Below are 15,330 nucleotides of genomic sequence, written 5' to 3' on the forward strand. Positions count from 1 at the left end.
TGTATTTTTTTACACGATTTCTTCCTATCTTGTAGGGGTTGAGTTTGGTGCCCGCATGATCACAATTGATGGAAAGCAGATCAAGCTGCAAATTTGGGATACGGTAAATATCTTCTATGCACTAATATAATGCTTGTCGGCGATTGAGATGAGTGTGCCAACTGGGGTGTTATTTTGTTAGTTTTTTTTTTTTACTTTCTTTCTGACATTCTGTTATGTGATAAGTGTCATAAAAGGGTGATGGCTATAGGAACTCTGGGAGAAAGTTGCTACATGTTTGCACATGAGAAGTGTTTTCTGAGAAGTTCAGAAAGCATTTCTTACGTCAAGCACCTTCTAACCTTGACTACTGCAGAAATTTTCTAACTGTTGTCACGCTAATTTAATAAATGGGAGTGAATAAGTCCACTGTAATCTTAGAATTGTCAAATTAAGTATCCTGTTGTGTCCCTTCGTCATAGGTGATAATGTAGCATTTACTATCCAGCGTCATTTTGCTCCTTGGGTGCTTTAGCCTTCAGCTCCATGTGTTGTGCTAGGCTATTTGTTTTAGCACACAAGTGGTGATCTGGCCTTCTTTCTGGCCCCTTTGAGACTAGTACACAGCTTGTTGATTAAATATACTGGTGTCTTCAACAGTAGTGAAATACAATGCCAAGCAGCATTTCAGAATTTTATAGAGTTCGTACACCTTGGAATTCTCGAAAACCCTTGAACTTGAAAAGAAAACAACTCAAGGGCATGTAACTTAAATGTAAATGTGCTACTTGAATCCCTTGAAAACTGTGGATTGGACTGACTTCTGCATACTAAAACATTTAAAGTAACAAACTCTACATCAATGCAATGCTGTAGACCGGGTCTGTCGGGAAAACTATCATGTATTTTGTTTCGAGAGTTTAGCTGCGAGATTGCAGTGTGGCGTGTCCACAGCCAGCGACAACAGGCTTGTGTAAATTATTCAGAAGAAGTGGCTGCATCGCCATAACCTTTGTGGAGCTAGGCGAAGTCAGACCAAGCTGTGCCACCATTTTTATTGTTTTGCTTGTTGTATGACATCACAACCATTGTAGCTTAGTTTCTAGCCCTTCACAGGTTTGAAAAATAAATGGGATTATAGTAAAATAATTTGGTTGTATGTTAAAAGAAGTTTGTTATGCATTGGATTTAGGGTATTTTAGTTGCATTGGAAATCTATTGCAATGCTGTTTTCATGTAGCACCCTGAGAAGAAAAAGTGCTCCTGAGCTCCTATTCTTGCTTTCTGTGATCTTGTCCTTTGCAGTGTGCCCAGTCATGAATGTAAACCAACTTACCCAATCTCTTCTCTGCAACTCTCTACGGTAGCTCAGTAGCTATGGCACAAGGCCGTGGGTTCGATCCTGGCTGCATTCTGATGGGGGCTTTATGTTAAAGCACTCGTGTGCTGTGATTTTATGTTCTCAATAAGTAGTTATGGACATGATATTTTGGACTACTAATATTTTGCATTAAATGAAGGTCCGAGCCCTCTGAACCCTGGAAAAAGATAATGGTAAGCCTTAGAGTGCTGTTGGTAGTCGAATAAATAGGTTTTCTACACGCAGTCTTGGTTTTGTTTCCCAGGAGGATACCGTGACATGACGTCACTACACAGTATATGGTCCAAAAGAGTGTGACTTTTTGACACTTGCTTTGGCTTGCTCAATCATCCGCTATGCTGCATCATCAGCCCTCACATTGAGTAGCAGCATATGAGGTGTTCAAGCGAGTGTCAAAATGTTGCAATGTTCTGCGCCTATATACTGTGTAGTGATGTCACGATACAGTATCCTACTGGGAAACGAAGCCAAAATAAGCTGTAGAAAAGCTATAATATAAAATTCCATAATTATCTTAACTTATTTACTGTCATTAGCTTGTCACTAGTTTTTCTACAGTTTAGAGCTCTAGGACTTCCATTTAACGCAAAAGTTATTTGTCGAAAATATGTCTACCCCTAGACAGGTCAAAACTAATCCGGAGTCCACTGCTATGGCATACCTCATAATCAGACCGGGCTTTTGCCACATGAAACCCTAGAATTTAATTTTTTAAGCATTTTTTCCGAGGTTTGACATTTCTCGCCGTTTTACTCAAGTGTGCGACTTCTTGAGGCAAGAAAAATTTAGAAAAATTTAAGCTCGACTGCCATTTGTGTTGTGCTGTGGTTGTGTGGCTTTTGGTGTGGTCTTAGGGTTGGTTTTTATGTTAACGAGCTTGAAAGTGAAAAGCTAATTTCATATTTTTTTTTAAGTGAAATGCTTATTTTGGAACAAATGGACATTGAGATGAGAAAAGTAGCTTGAAGGCTTTGCTACTTTGCTTATATTTCTTGGTATATCTTCAGACTTTGTCAATAGTTAACAGGTATTCAGTCATCAATTGATAGTTGTTTTAGCATGCCTGCTAAGTAGTCATAGCAACAAACAAGTGAAGATTGCATAGTTTATCTCAACCATGGCTTTCCTCGTAACCCACTGTGCAATTCCAGGACATTAAACTCCACAATTTTAAATATATAAACTAATCACAAGAAAGTAGGATCGGTATGCTGCTGAGATTCAGGTACAGATTGCCTATAAATGGTAATGTTTTGAGATCTTTCAGAATGTTCGTGACTCAGGGCCACTTGAATGGGGAATTTTGCTTTTCGCTAAATTTATTCATTGGCAAAGAGCTTCTTGCAAGTGACATCATATTGCTGCGCTGTAATTTGTAGAGTCAAACAGGTAAAATACTCCATGGAAGTATCATTACTATGCGACTTGGCAACTTGCTTTGCAACAGCTTACTGTTATTTATGCAAAGTTTTTTGTCTAAACTTCTTAATGCAGGTGTCCCTAGGTTTTGAGCCCCTAGGTTTTAATCCACCATCCTCAGCTGTACCACTTCTCACATGGCAGGTGCTTCTCTTGGGTGCTGAACCCTGTTGTCTACGTTATCTTCAGTAATGACTGAAACAGCTTTGTTGGTTCTTTCTTCGAAGTCACTTACCTCTATATTTCTATCACAAATGATGCTATTAACATAGTACCACCTAAATTGTCACTGTTTGTGGCTCATTTTTCTTTTGACAAGCTGAGTGGCATACAGTAGCCAACCGATTTTTCAGACTCCAAAAATTCTGACTTGGTGGATATTCCAGACTTCATAAATGCGCCATCAGTGTTCCCATAGAGCTCGTGCATTTTCACGACCGATTTTTCAGACAACATAATTCCAGTACGATTTCCCGGACAAAATTTGCTGCGACGGACCAGGGCTATGAGTCGGGGAGGATGCCATTTTGAATCTTGAGCTGCCTGACTAGCTTCGGATCGGACGTGAAGTGGCTTGGATCGGTATAATAATTTGATTAGCAAGTATAGGAGGCGTCCAAATCCACACGGCGACGGTGGCGCCTGTTGTAAGAAACGACGATCTTAAAGGCCATGCTTTTGCCTGTAGCCTGCGGTGGAAGCAATTTTGAGAGCCAGAAACCGGTCATGCGTGGCCAGTTTTAACACCACCTATGGATTCCAGGTGATGCTCACGATAACCACCATCATAATCAGTTTTGCCTTGGTGTCTTAGGTGGTGTCGCACACGTTTTCGTCCAGCAGTGATTCGCAGGCTTTTATCTAGTACAGTGCGATTGAAATCATCACCTGCCATCACTAGCCGCCGTACAGCATATCGTCACTATTTCAGTGTGTTGCAGCTGTTCATTCAGCACAGCGCCGACGTGTTTTTGATGCCATGGCCCCTGCTCTTCACCTGCCTCTACCGAATGTATTGAAGAAGCGTGGAAAATATTTGACCATGACGCTGGACAAGAAGGCCACCATCATCAGGCTTATCGAGCAAGGACGGACCCAAGTTGATATTGCGAAGGAGTTTATATTTACAAAGAGACCTTTTTTGATTACGTGAAAAACAAAGAAAAGATCTTGTCTGCAGTCGACCAGTCGCACTGCAAAGCTACAAAAAATGACCGGAAAGGACTACATCCGAAGCTTGAAGAGAGGCCCTGCAGCTGTGGTTGAAAGGAGTCTTAGCATAGAACCTCCCCGTTTCGGGCGACCTTCTCACGCTGTGTTTAGAAAACCTGCTAGCAGTAAGTCATACACGCACTCATTCACGCATTATTGATAAACTCTGGTAGTAATCGTCGTCATGGAAGTGGTTAGAGCACAGCACTGTTCTTGAGCGCTTGAAATTCTTTCGATTCACAGCAGCCTGCCACCTAGCTGAAAGCTTTTTGCGCGAAGTAGTGGAACATTGGAACGTCGCGACTGCTGGTGTTCGTGCTACTATAGGCTGCACAAAACGCCGGCATGATCGGCCCACCGCTTCAATTGATGCTGCGCACGTCAACTACCACTCTACATACACACAAAGTGATGCAGGGTCGAGCAAAGCAGATTATGATGGCACGCACGCAGAAACAAGCACGGTCACGGAGACTGCAGAGGAACGGAATACCAGTGTTGACATCACTACCCCGCGGTTTCCGGTTTCCACTGGCATCGTCAGCAGCAGCAGCAGCGCGGCATTCAATGGGGGGCAAAGCAACAGTCCATTTAAGATCCCGCCAATATTTTACCTGCATGGTTTATAAGATTCCCGCATCTATGTATGAGCATCTTATTGAATTCGACAGGCTCTTCAGCTTCCCTTTAATGTTGCGAAGAACCTCCCGTGTAAAGCAGCGATACAAAGGCCTGGATTACACAAAGCTTGTTCGAAGATTACATCCGCCGTCTGGACTGGATGTTTTAGCGCCAGAAGAGTCAAGTGGTAATAGTCGTAGACAACTGCGAGGTGCACGGCGCCATAAACAACCTGCAAGCTATTCGTCTTGAATTCTTGCCGCAAAATACAAGAGTGCTCCAGTCGATAGACCAAGGGGTCATCAAAATCTCAAGGTGCACTACCGGGCCCGTTTACTTGGCCACACACTCATGGGCTTTGACAACGGGAAGACATACTCCATTAACCTGTTCTCGGCATGCTAGCGGATGCCTGGAAAGCTGTTCAGCCTTCAACGATTGCAAATTGTTTTAGGCATGCTGGATTTTGCAACTCTGAAGAGCCTGTAACTGAAGAGGCAAACGGCACCGCTGAAACATCCAACACTGGCAAGCAGCAGCGCAGCATTGGGATGGACCTTCCCATTGCGGTTACTTTTCACGAGTTTGCCGCAATCGACAAGAACATTGGACATGGAGATTACGGACAACGAGATCGTGCGCCAGGTGACGGCACCGCCGCAAAGCGACTCGGACTCCGACGACAACAGCTCTGGCTGCTCAATATACACATATATGCTCGGACAATATATGCTCTGTGCTTGTCAGCTCAAAATGGCCAGACCTGGTGAGGGGCCTTTTAAATAAACACTGGTATATTGTGCACAGAACGCCGTGGTGATAATTTTTCACAAATATGGCATTGCTGCGTGCCATGGAGGGGCCTGCTTGGAAATTCAAAAAACAGTTGTTTGCCCCTGTCCATGCTTTTTCAGTCGCTTTTTCACAGTGAAACATAGTGACGAGAGCAGCATCATATACATCCATCTGGCTAGCACACCTTTGCCATGCAGTTGCATGCCCACTGTTTCACGTTGGGTCACTTGATTTCACCTCATGTAGCGTGTTTTGCATTGCAGGTGTAATGGCAACTGTGTGTAGCTGAAAAGCACAGATTCATGGTAAACTGAACAGTGTTATCAAACCATAAAAAAAACCGGCAATGTCCACATGTTTTCTAGAGAAGTGTGTATCAAAGAGGAGGAAGTGCCCCTGGGTAGGGTAACGAAGGCGAGCGCACAGGCTTAGAAGGGTTTAGGAACCCTCTGAACGTTAGAACTTTGTGAAACCTAAGGGTACACATACCTATAAAAAACTTCATCACTTGGGAGCACAAACATAAAACATAAGCAGATGCACTATCTGGTATCTTGTGTGAAACCTATCAAAGCCAAAACAATCCAGTAGCACCCATCATGTAATTTCTATGCTGAAGCATCTCATCAAGCTTGCGGTTGCAAGAATTGTAAAACCTTCTTGCAAATTTTATGGGCTAGCTGCTCAGGTTGATTCAAATCAGTTAAATGAGTTTAATTCACCAGTTATTGTCGATCAGCAATGGTGAGAGTGCAGTCATCACAGTAATTCAATGAAGTGTGAGCCACAAGAGCCACAATGTTTACCAGTGATGTTTCTTAGTGAATGTGCACATCACATATCCTAAAGGAGTACTTGTGCAAAATTTCAGATGTTTTTGTTGGGCGTTTTTTCAGTGTACATGGGAGTTGAGGTTCGCCTCGATGTCAGTGAGGGAAACTTGAGATGTTGTGGATGTCGCGAAGTCACATTACAGTAGGCAAGCCAGTGACGCTGATTGCAATAGGGTTAACTGTTTATTAAGATAGGATAGGCAAGCGATAGAATGGAAAGTATTTACACGGACATCAAACTACGAGTCAGAGGTTAGAATTTTGGTCTTCTTTCTCTTAGCCGAATTTCCACCTGTGGCATCTCCGGCATTCCTGCGGTGTGCATCTTCGAGATTCCTGCAGCTCCGCTCAGCAACAATGAGCGTGCAGCTGACTGCCCAGCTCGCAGCCTTGCTCGTAGCTTTCTGCGCCGTCCTTCAGACCCTGATGTCGTGTCCTTTCTTGGGGCCTCCAAATGCTCTCCCGTCTGCTTGCTCTCCGCCCAAGCAACCAACACGTCTCTTGCCCTCAGTAGAAAGACGTCGTGATCCTGTCGACTGCGCCAGTTGATGTTCGCCTCGATGTCAGTGAGGCAAACTTGAAGATGTTGTGGATGTCGCGAAGTCACATTACAGTAGGCAAGCCAGTGACGCTGATTGCAATGGGGTTAACTATTTATTAAGATAGGATAGGCAAGCGATAGAATGGAAAGTATTTACACGGACACCAAACTACGAGTCAAAGGTTAGAATTTTGGCCTTCTTTCTCTTAGCTAAATCTCCACCGAATCCTTTTCCAACGGCCCTGCACGTACATAAAAGCATTCTCAACACCCTCCTCGCCCCATAGTTTGTCCAATCACACTGCGGTGCGCGCAGCGTGCACACATCGGGGCTCTAGGGTGACACTATCCGGAGTTCCAATACGTCAAGGCCGTTGCCTCGCATCCTTTGCAGTGCAACGAGTCTCTTGTCTCCCGAACAAGACACACTCCCCCGCAGAAAACACTTCCACGCCCCGTTGGGGCATCTGGTCCGTTTTCGGAATGTCTCGGCATGGTGCGGTTCAGCGGCAAGGGGTTGACTACAAAGCCATGGAACTGCTTCTGCGAACCAATGGGCGGAAGCCCCGACTCACAGTCTACTCGCTTACGCGCTCTTCGTAAACCGCGGCTCCCCCACCCCCGATTGCTATAACTCTCCGCCGCCGTCTTGGTGTCGAATCACGCGTCTCTTCTGGCCACCCCGCGCGACCCTTACATGCAGCTGACACACAAACAACGCTGAACTCCACTATGGGTATCGCCGATTCAGTTGTGAAGAACGTATTGCCATGTGTATCGATGTTCATTATTTGTGTGTTTGACCAATAATCATCATCATCATGTGCGTCTGTTTCCTAAATGATTGCGTAAGAGACTGAGTGAGTTAGATTGCGGCTGCAATAAAACTACTGTTCGCTGCCAGTGGACTCTGGTTTTTCCTCTCGCAACATACTAGTGGAGGTGTTTGGTCTATACAGTCTAAACTCGAAACTGTAGATGCCACCATCTTTGTGAAAACAGACAAGTCACCCAAAGGAGCCCTTGCCTGCAAGGACTGCTATCTAAGTTCTATCTGCTGCCAAGCCCGCAGGATATACAAGCTCCCCTCTCCTCTACTATGGATTATTTGTAAGCCTTGCACACTACCATCTTTCCACAGTGATGCATTCAATGACATTGAGGATTGTTTGGACTACTTCCAACTAATCGCCGCCTTCATCGATTGGAACGACTACTGGAAGATCAGGAATGTCTGCCTTGCCCTCAAGGGCACTGTGCACATATGGTTCGAAAATCGTGCATCTTTTCCCGAGTTGGAAAGAATTTCGGTGACAGCTTCGCAACACCTATACCGCCATTGAAAGGAAAGAGGGAGTGACTCCCAAATGGGAGTGTCGTTATGTTTATCGTATAAATGTCTCGAGTGTTCCATTAGATAGTATCCAGCCATATAAAAGGAGAAGAAGGTATGCCTCTTCATGCACCGAGCCAAAGAGAAACTGTGCCAACCTGGTGCATAATCCACCTGCTTGTACAGGAGTTCCTTCGTGAGACTGCCGCTATGAAACTAATGCTTTGCCCACCATTGTGGCTAAGGCATTGCGCTGCTAAGTTTGAGAGCCGAGGTTCAAAACCCGGTCATGGTGCAATTCAATGCGGGCGAAATGCGAAAATGCACATGTACTGTGCATTGGGCGCACGTTAAAGAACCCCAGGTGGTTGAAAGTAATCCTGAGTCTCCCACTATTACGTGCCTCATAATGATATCGTGGTTTTGGCACGTAATACCCCAAAAATTATTTCAACAAATGCTTCGACAGAAGTTGTTGCAGTATGAGTATCAGACCGTCGCAGCCACTGCCTGCTCTCTTGTGTCACCATGAATGACTTCATGCCATCTTTCATACCTTTTGTACAGCTGGTCTCTCTCTTAAACCTGAAAAATACAAGTTTGCCTACAACAAACTTCTTGGCCATGTTGTAACGCTGGTGTTCGACCTGACCCAGAGAAAACTGCAACTGTTGCCTCTAACACAACGCCTGTGTATAAGGGTGAAATAAAGGCCACTTTCTGGGACTTTTCACCTACTACAGTCATGACAATACTGGTTTTTACTGTATATCTGATGTAACACTGAGCAGCCAGTGCATGGTCAACTGTTACATATTTTCTGTGGTAAAATAAATTGCTGACTACAATGCTCGCATGTCGCATTATTGCTTATAACAGTTATATATAGTTACTGGGTGTTTGTACCCAATGGCACACATTTTAACTGGAAAATACAGTTTGAAATCGCTGCCTTTAAAGCCCCTTCCACCAACAGCAACCGCCATTTTGGCATGTGTTGTGTGTTGTCAGGAACTGTTGTGCTACCGCTGTGTCGACCACTTCAAAACAATCGGAAACCACATCAGATGTCTTGTTCTGCACGCTCTCGCACCCAAAGTAACAGCAAGGGTGTTGCTGTTAAATTGTGCCCTTTATTTCCTTACTTGTGCAATAGAAGCAGCACAAACTAGAGAATCCCTGAAGAAAATATCTCGGGCCTACTGCCAAGATTCAAATAGGAAAATAATGCATGATGACCATGACGTAGTTCTGGCTCCTACAATCGCCTCTGGTGTTTGCAGTGTGCAGAAGCATGGCCTTCAAGATTGGCTTCTGTTACTCACAGGAAGCCTTAGCTGATGATGCAAGTTATTTCATTTTAGTGTTGCCAGATTGCTAAAGGTTCAACTGCAGTGTCAAAAATGGGAAATACAAATTTTTTACTGGACCTAATATGCTCAAGTTTTGGCAGCTTGCTGCGAAATGTGTGTGCCGTTTAACATAAAAATTGGGTGTCATAGCCCCTTTAAACCCCGGGTGGTCTCCCCCAACGTTACTAGACTAGCTGCAGTTTTCAAACTCGGCGCCAATGCACGGAACCGCCATCCGCCCACGCCTTCATGGCGCTGCAGTCGCACCCAGCTTCACTTCCTCACTAGCCGGCTACGCGGGCGGGCCGGACTAAGCACACGATGCAGCGTTGGTGTATTCTGTGGTTCGTTGTTGATGGCGAATTTCAGCAAGCGTGTCATCCGCGAAAATGTAGCCTTCGCCGAGTTTGTTAAGAATATCAGCAGACGATGCCGACGTGCTGCGTACCTGGCTGCATAGGCTGCTATCGGAACGATGTCGACAGTTCGGCGCGGCACTTCTTCTGTGCTCCCAGCAATGCGAAGCTTCGCTCGGCGTGGAACAGAGCGATTCCTCGTGCCGACCGGGAACTCTCTGCGAAATCCACAGCACGTGCTCGTGCCACTGCTCCCGCGTTCGTCGTCGCCGTCTTCCACAGCTGGCTGCGTTGCCGTTTATCATTCCAGCATAGAATTTCACTTCTCTTCTGTCGTCATAATGGGGAGGCCGCATTTACGGGGGTTTAATTTAGTTTAATTTTGAAGAAATTTAATTTCAACGAATCACAAGCACTAAATGGCGGGCGAAGGCTGCAAACCACACCGCCTAGCAAACTCGAGACATCAACCGCGAGCGACAACGGCAGACTGCGGGCATACCATCAGTAACGTCGTTCTCTCTGTCACAGCCGATTCTGCGTGTAACCTCATAATTGAGAAATACTTTAATAAACCCTCGGGATTAACCGAGTAATAAACACAAAGGCCGCAGGTTTCAGCTTCGCTGGTCAACCATCTTTACGGAGTGGAAGAGCCTTTTTTTCCTTTTTTTTTGTGTGTGGCTTGTGTGTTCAAAGATTGACCTCATTTTTCTTTTTGTAGCGCTTCTTTGGCGTGGTGAGAAGCTTCGGTGGGGATGAAGGTCATCCTGCAATCACGCATTTTTGCCAGATCTTCAAACTACTGAGCCTAAACTGCGCGAAACATTTAGACGACAGGAAGAAACACATGGCATTTAGAAACGCAGCTTCTGCGCATCGCTGTGTGCGTTTCTTCCTTTCGTGCAGCTTACCCTTCTTTCAGTATGAATGAACTGGCCCGATAAATCTTATTGCTGTAGGTGGATACCGCTTTCTCATGTTATCATTAATTCGGACAAGGGGGAACGCCAGTGAGCGTAAAACGTGCGCAAACTGCCCGTGCACACGAGCTCAAGGCTGCGGCGAGGCATCTGCAGTGGAGCTCTGTGGAATGGCGCTGCCATCTGGTGGCTATCATAGAAGTGGCGACAGCGGCTGTAGGCGCGCGGGCGCAGAGTTTTGCAACTGAAGCTAGTCTAATAACATTGGTCTCCCCCTCCCTCCCTCTCCCCCACTTCCGCATTTCTCGTAGCATAGTTGTTCATTTCTGACACTAAGCCCATGATGCAATTCTAGCACCTCCCCGGCAATGCTAGGTGATAATTCCATCACTTTGTATTGTGTACCACTGGTGCTGCTGCCAATGAGAGGCTCTTTTTGATGTACAACTACTGGATGCATAAAGGATGTTTCACACACATTGCCCTGCACATGCAGTGCCTTGGCACATTCTAATAGGCAAGCAGTGCTGCTGTAGTTTTTGACATCTCTCAATAGGGAGGTTGTATGTAAAAGAGAACAAGCCACTGCCATGGCTATGCAAATCCAAAGTTTTCATAAACGTTTTGAAGATTTTGGAGATTGCTTATACTTGAAAGTTTTTATGTAACCTTTTCTTTAGGATTGCCATTTCTTCTCAAGAACGTGCTGAAACCAAGTCACATGATAATAAAAAATGTGGGACTGGTGAGGGGAGTCCACAGCGGTGGCAGCAGTGAGCAGCTGCCTGAAAAGATGTTTTTTTACTGGGCCTCTATTGTCTAAGCCCATTGTGCCTGCTGTTTTCTGGGGAATGTTTACAAACCTTGCATTGCGGTTTAGCAGCAATTTCTTTATATTTACTTTATGTCCAGTCTGTCTGAGATGTTATATCTAAATGTGTTGTTTATGTAGCATTAAAATATTTTTCATTTAGTGCCTCTAACCATACATTTTGCAACTTGCTGCCTAGATGACAAATGTCAGGTTTTTGCTGCTTTTAGGCTGGCCAAGAAGCATTCCGTTCCATCACCCGATCCTACTACAGGGGAGCAGCTGGAGCTCTCCTTGTGTACGACATCACACGGTATGCCCCACTTAATTGCTAATGGTGTATGTTTCAGCAGTGCATGCACTTATACCTCATTTCAATTCTTAGAAGGGACACCTTCAACCATCTGACAACCTGGTTGGAGGATGCTCGCCAGCACTCCAACTCCAACATGGTAATCATGCTCATTGGGAACAAAAGGTAAATTTCATTGCTTGTATTGTTTCTGTAGTAATTAGAATTTAACTAGATGAAAGACGTTTGATATTTCAGAATTGTTGATTTCTGTGTACTTTTGACAGCACAGCTAGCACAGCCGTATAATGAAGTGAAAGCTAGGGACTGTATATTGTTAGCATTTTTTTGCTCCAAAAATTTGACCATCCGTTGTATTGAGTGGCAAACACTGTGATGTGGCTTGCTGACAGCCAATGATGGACAAAAATAAATGGAAAATGAAAAGAATCATTACAACACCTAATGTCCTTGGTGTGTTTGGCACCTGTGGCCTTGTAGATATTTTTCTTATAAGATTTGAACCTGAAAAGGCATTCAAAGTTTTAAAAAGAAACTACAGCATCAGTTCTCATTGTCGTACTCAGGCTGGCTGACGGGTCGTATAGAAGGTACTGTAATTAAACATTGGTGGCGCTCTTGAGGATTTAAGGCTTCGTGAAATAATTATGAAGTCGACAGCTACCTAAGTACAAAAAGCTGGACACATAATTTTCTTGCCAGCGCTCCTTTAATATGACTTCATTTTCACAAACACAGTTACATAGCTTACTCTTAAAGGGCCCCTCACCAGGTCTGGCCATTTTGAGCTGACAAGCGTAGAGCATACAATGTGCGCTAGTGATCGTGTTTGCAAAGAATTACATTGCTACGCGCCACGTAGAGGTCTGAAATTTCTATACGAACATCATTTTTTCTTTCCCCCATGGCGACCGCGCTCCAAGCTGGATGGTGACGTACTCGTGTCCCTGCGCCTATGTACTCATGTCCGCAGTGTGACATCACTCGTGGTGACACGTGACTTTGAGAATTATTCAAGGCAACAAATGTTATTTGTTTGATCAGTTTTGAATTCGCAAATTGAAGTTTAGAGAAGTGATAAAACACAGAAACAGAATGTCTGCGTGTTTTTGTTTTACCTCGCACCAAAGCAAGAGAGAAGTACTTCCGCTTCGTCTGCTTGTTCCCATGGTCGTGCAGTCGCATGCGCAGGTACCAAAACTATGCCATTTTCTACCGTGTTCCAACGCGTGATCATGCTCTGCGATCCGCTTGTTCTGCCTCAGTATTCGTGTAGCACCGAATTATACTGCTAGTCACATGTCCTTGTGCACAGTGCACAAAATCATGCGCTGCGCGAAACCAGTCAATCAGAACAGCGTGTGCACGACACTGTCAGCGAAAGTGCGCAGTGCCACACACAAAAAAGAAAGCGAAGAGAAAAAAAACGGCGGGGCCCGTGACATATGTGTCACACGATCCTCAAGGTCCAGTATTGGAGAACGCAGGGAAGGAATTTCGCTTGCGGAGGCTAGACGGGGCGAGTGGAGAGAGTGTCTTGCTTGGCAGTGGAGCTTGCCTCCTGAAATCCTAGGTTCACAGCACTGAAATATTTCTATCTCTGCTATTAATGAACTGATTTGACAGAATTTTTGCACCAGAGTGCTCCCTAGAGGACACGTAACAACTTCCAATGTATAACTAAAATTTGCTATGGGGCCTGGTGAGGGACCCCTTAAACATGCTAAAATTAATCCCATTCAAGAGGTAGCTGTGATATCTTTAATAATTTATTACTGCAATATCCTGTGCTCCATGTTGCTCATCATCAGCCCAGTTACACCCACTGCAGGGCAAAGGCCTCTCCCATACTTCTCCAACTACCCCGGTCATGTACTAATTGTGGCCATGTTATCCCTGCAAACTTCTTAATCTCGTCCGCCCACCTAACCTTCTGCCGTCCCCTGCTACGCTTCCTTTCCCTTGGAATCCAGTCCGTAACCCTTAATGACCATCGGTTATCTTCCCTCCTCGTTACATGTCCTGCCCATGCCCATTTCTTTTTCTTGATTTCTACTAAGATGTCATTAACTCGCGTTTGTTCCCTCACCCAATCTGCTCTTTTCTTATCCCTTAACATTACACCTATCATTCTTTCCATAGCTCATTGCGTTACTAGACACAAAAAATAAAAACTTGTTAATGCTACGTCTGAGGTACAATAGAGGTGTATATGTGAGAAATGGACTTAACTGTAACAGTATTCTATAGACTGCGTGCTATGAGTCGCCAAAGTCTAGCTTCATTTGTCACCTTGGATAGTTATTATACGTTAGATAGGTATCCTTTGATAGTTGTGGGGTCTCTCACCCGTACTCTTGGGACAAAGGAACGACAACACAGTAGTGCAAACAATCACAAGGGCATTTATTGCACCTTTCATAGATGAATGCCCGCTAGCCGAGTTGCTATCCACAAAACATGCCGATGGGCGCGCGACAAATCTAGAAGTCCGACTCACCGCAACCGGATAGCGAGCAAAAATGTTCGCCCCATGCTGGATCCCAACGCCTGGTCGTTCGCGCGTACGGTCACGCGAACGGTGGCGCGTTCGAAGGCGGCCACGCGAGACGGTCTTGCAGAAGCATGGCTCGGCGCACGCGCGTCACGGAACGTCCGCACTGCTTGCTGTCCCGAACCAAAAAAAGCAAGCGCCTTGTCTTTCGGCGCCCAAGTAAACCCGCCTGTTGGCGGTGTTAGCAGCGCAACACTCGCGCCATCTCTCGTACTGCGCCTCAACCACTACGACCGCCGCGGGCGCCAGGCCATGCAGCGAAGCCGGATTACAGGAGACGCGCTATGCGGGAAAAATACATCAGGGGACGCGCGAGAGTCGCGCATCCCCACATAGTAAACATTGAATGAAACCTAGACAGTGCAGTCATGAGAACCAGGCTTACAATGTGAATCGTGAAGCTAGAACAAAGTGGAACTTTTTGGTCCATGTTGGAAATGTGCCGATTATAAATTCTAAACTGGTATTTATGGAAAAGATGACCCGATTCTGAGCTTGTTAACCAAATGCTGTAACCCATTGTAGTCAACTGCTTCAGCCTAAGGCACTTGTGGGTGCCACAATGCTAGGTCTGTAACTTTGGCTACCGACAACTTTGCCTTGGAGTGCTGGAGTGAAAATGCAGCATACATATTGTCCTGCTAGTTAGACGCAGAAAAGTTGGTTTACTGCACTGCCAGCTGCAAAGGCTTGTACAGTGCTCAGCGGTTGAAACGCGATGCTCGGACAACATAGCGTACAGTACTTTCTTGCACCACCGGTGGGCGCTGGTGGCACTGAGATGTTCCATTTTTGTGTCACCTGAAAGTGAGAATCTTTTTGATGCATCGTGACTGCATTCGGCCTCTTCAGCGATCACCAATGGCGCAAAAAGCACTGGTCACCATGCTGTGTGAGTATTGCGTTT

At 45.3% G+C, this 15,330-nt stretch overlaps 1 protein-coding gene across 1 annotated transcript in view; it reads left to right on the forward strand.

The window, feature by feature from the left end:
* The window catches only part of Rab2 (RAS oncogene family member Rab2), a 34,215-nt gene that overhangs the window by 849 nt on the left and 18,036 nt on the right, over positions 1 to 15,330 (forward strand). Inside the window, exons 3-5 of the mRNA XM_075673542.1 lie at positions 36 to 103; positions 11,787 to 11,869; positions 11,942 to 12,034. Of these exons, the coding sequence (XP_075529657.1) occupies positions 36 to 103; positions 11,787 to 11,869; positions 11,942 to 12,034 (244 nt within the window). The remainder of the gene's footprint in view (positions 1 to 35; positions 104 to 11,786; positions 11,870 to 11,941; positions 12,035 to 15,330) is intronic.

This window comes from Dermacentor variabilis, chromosome 1 (genome assembly GCF_050947875.1).
Source record: "Dermacentor variabilis isolate Ectoservices chromosome 1, ASM5094787v1, whole genome shotgun sequence".
NCBI lineage: Eukaryota > Metazoa > Arthropoda > Arachnida > Ixodida > Ixodidae > Dermacentor > Dermacentor variabilis.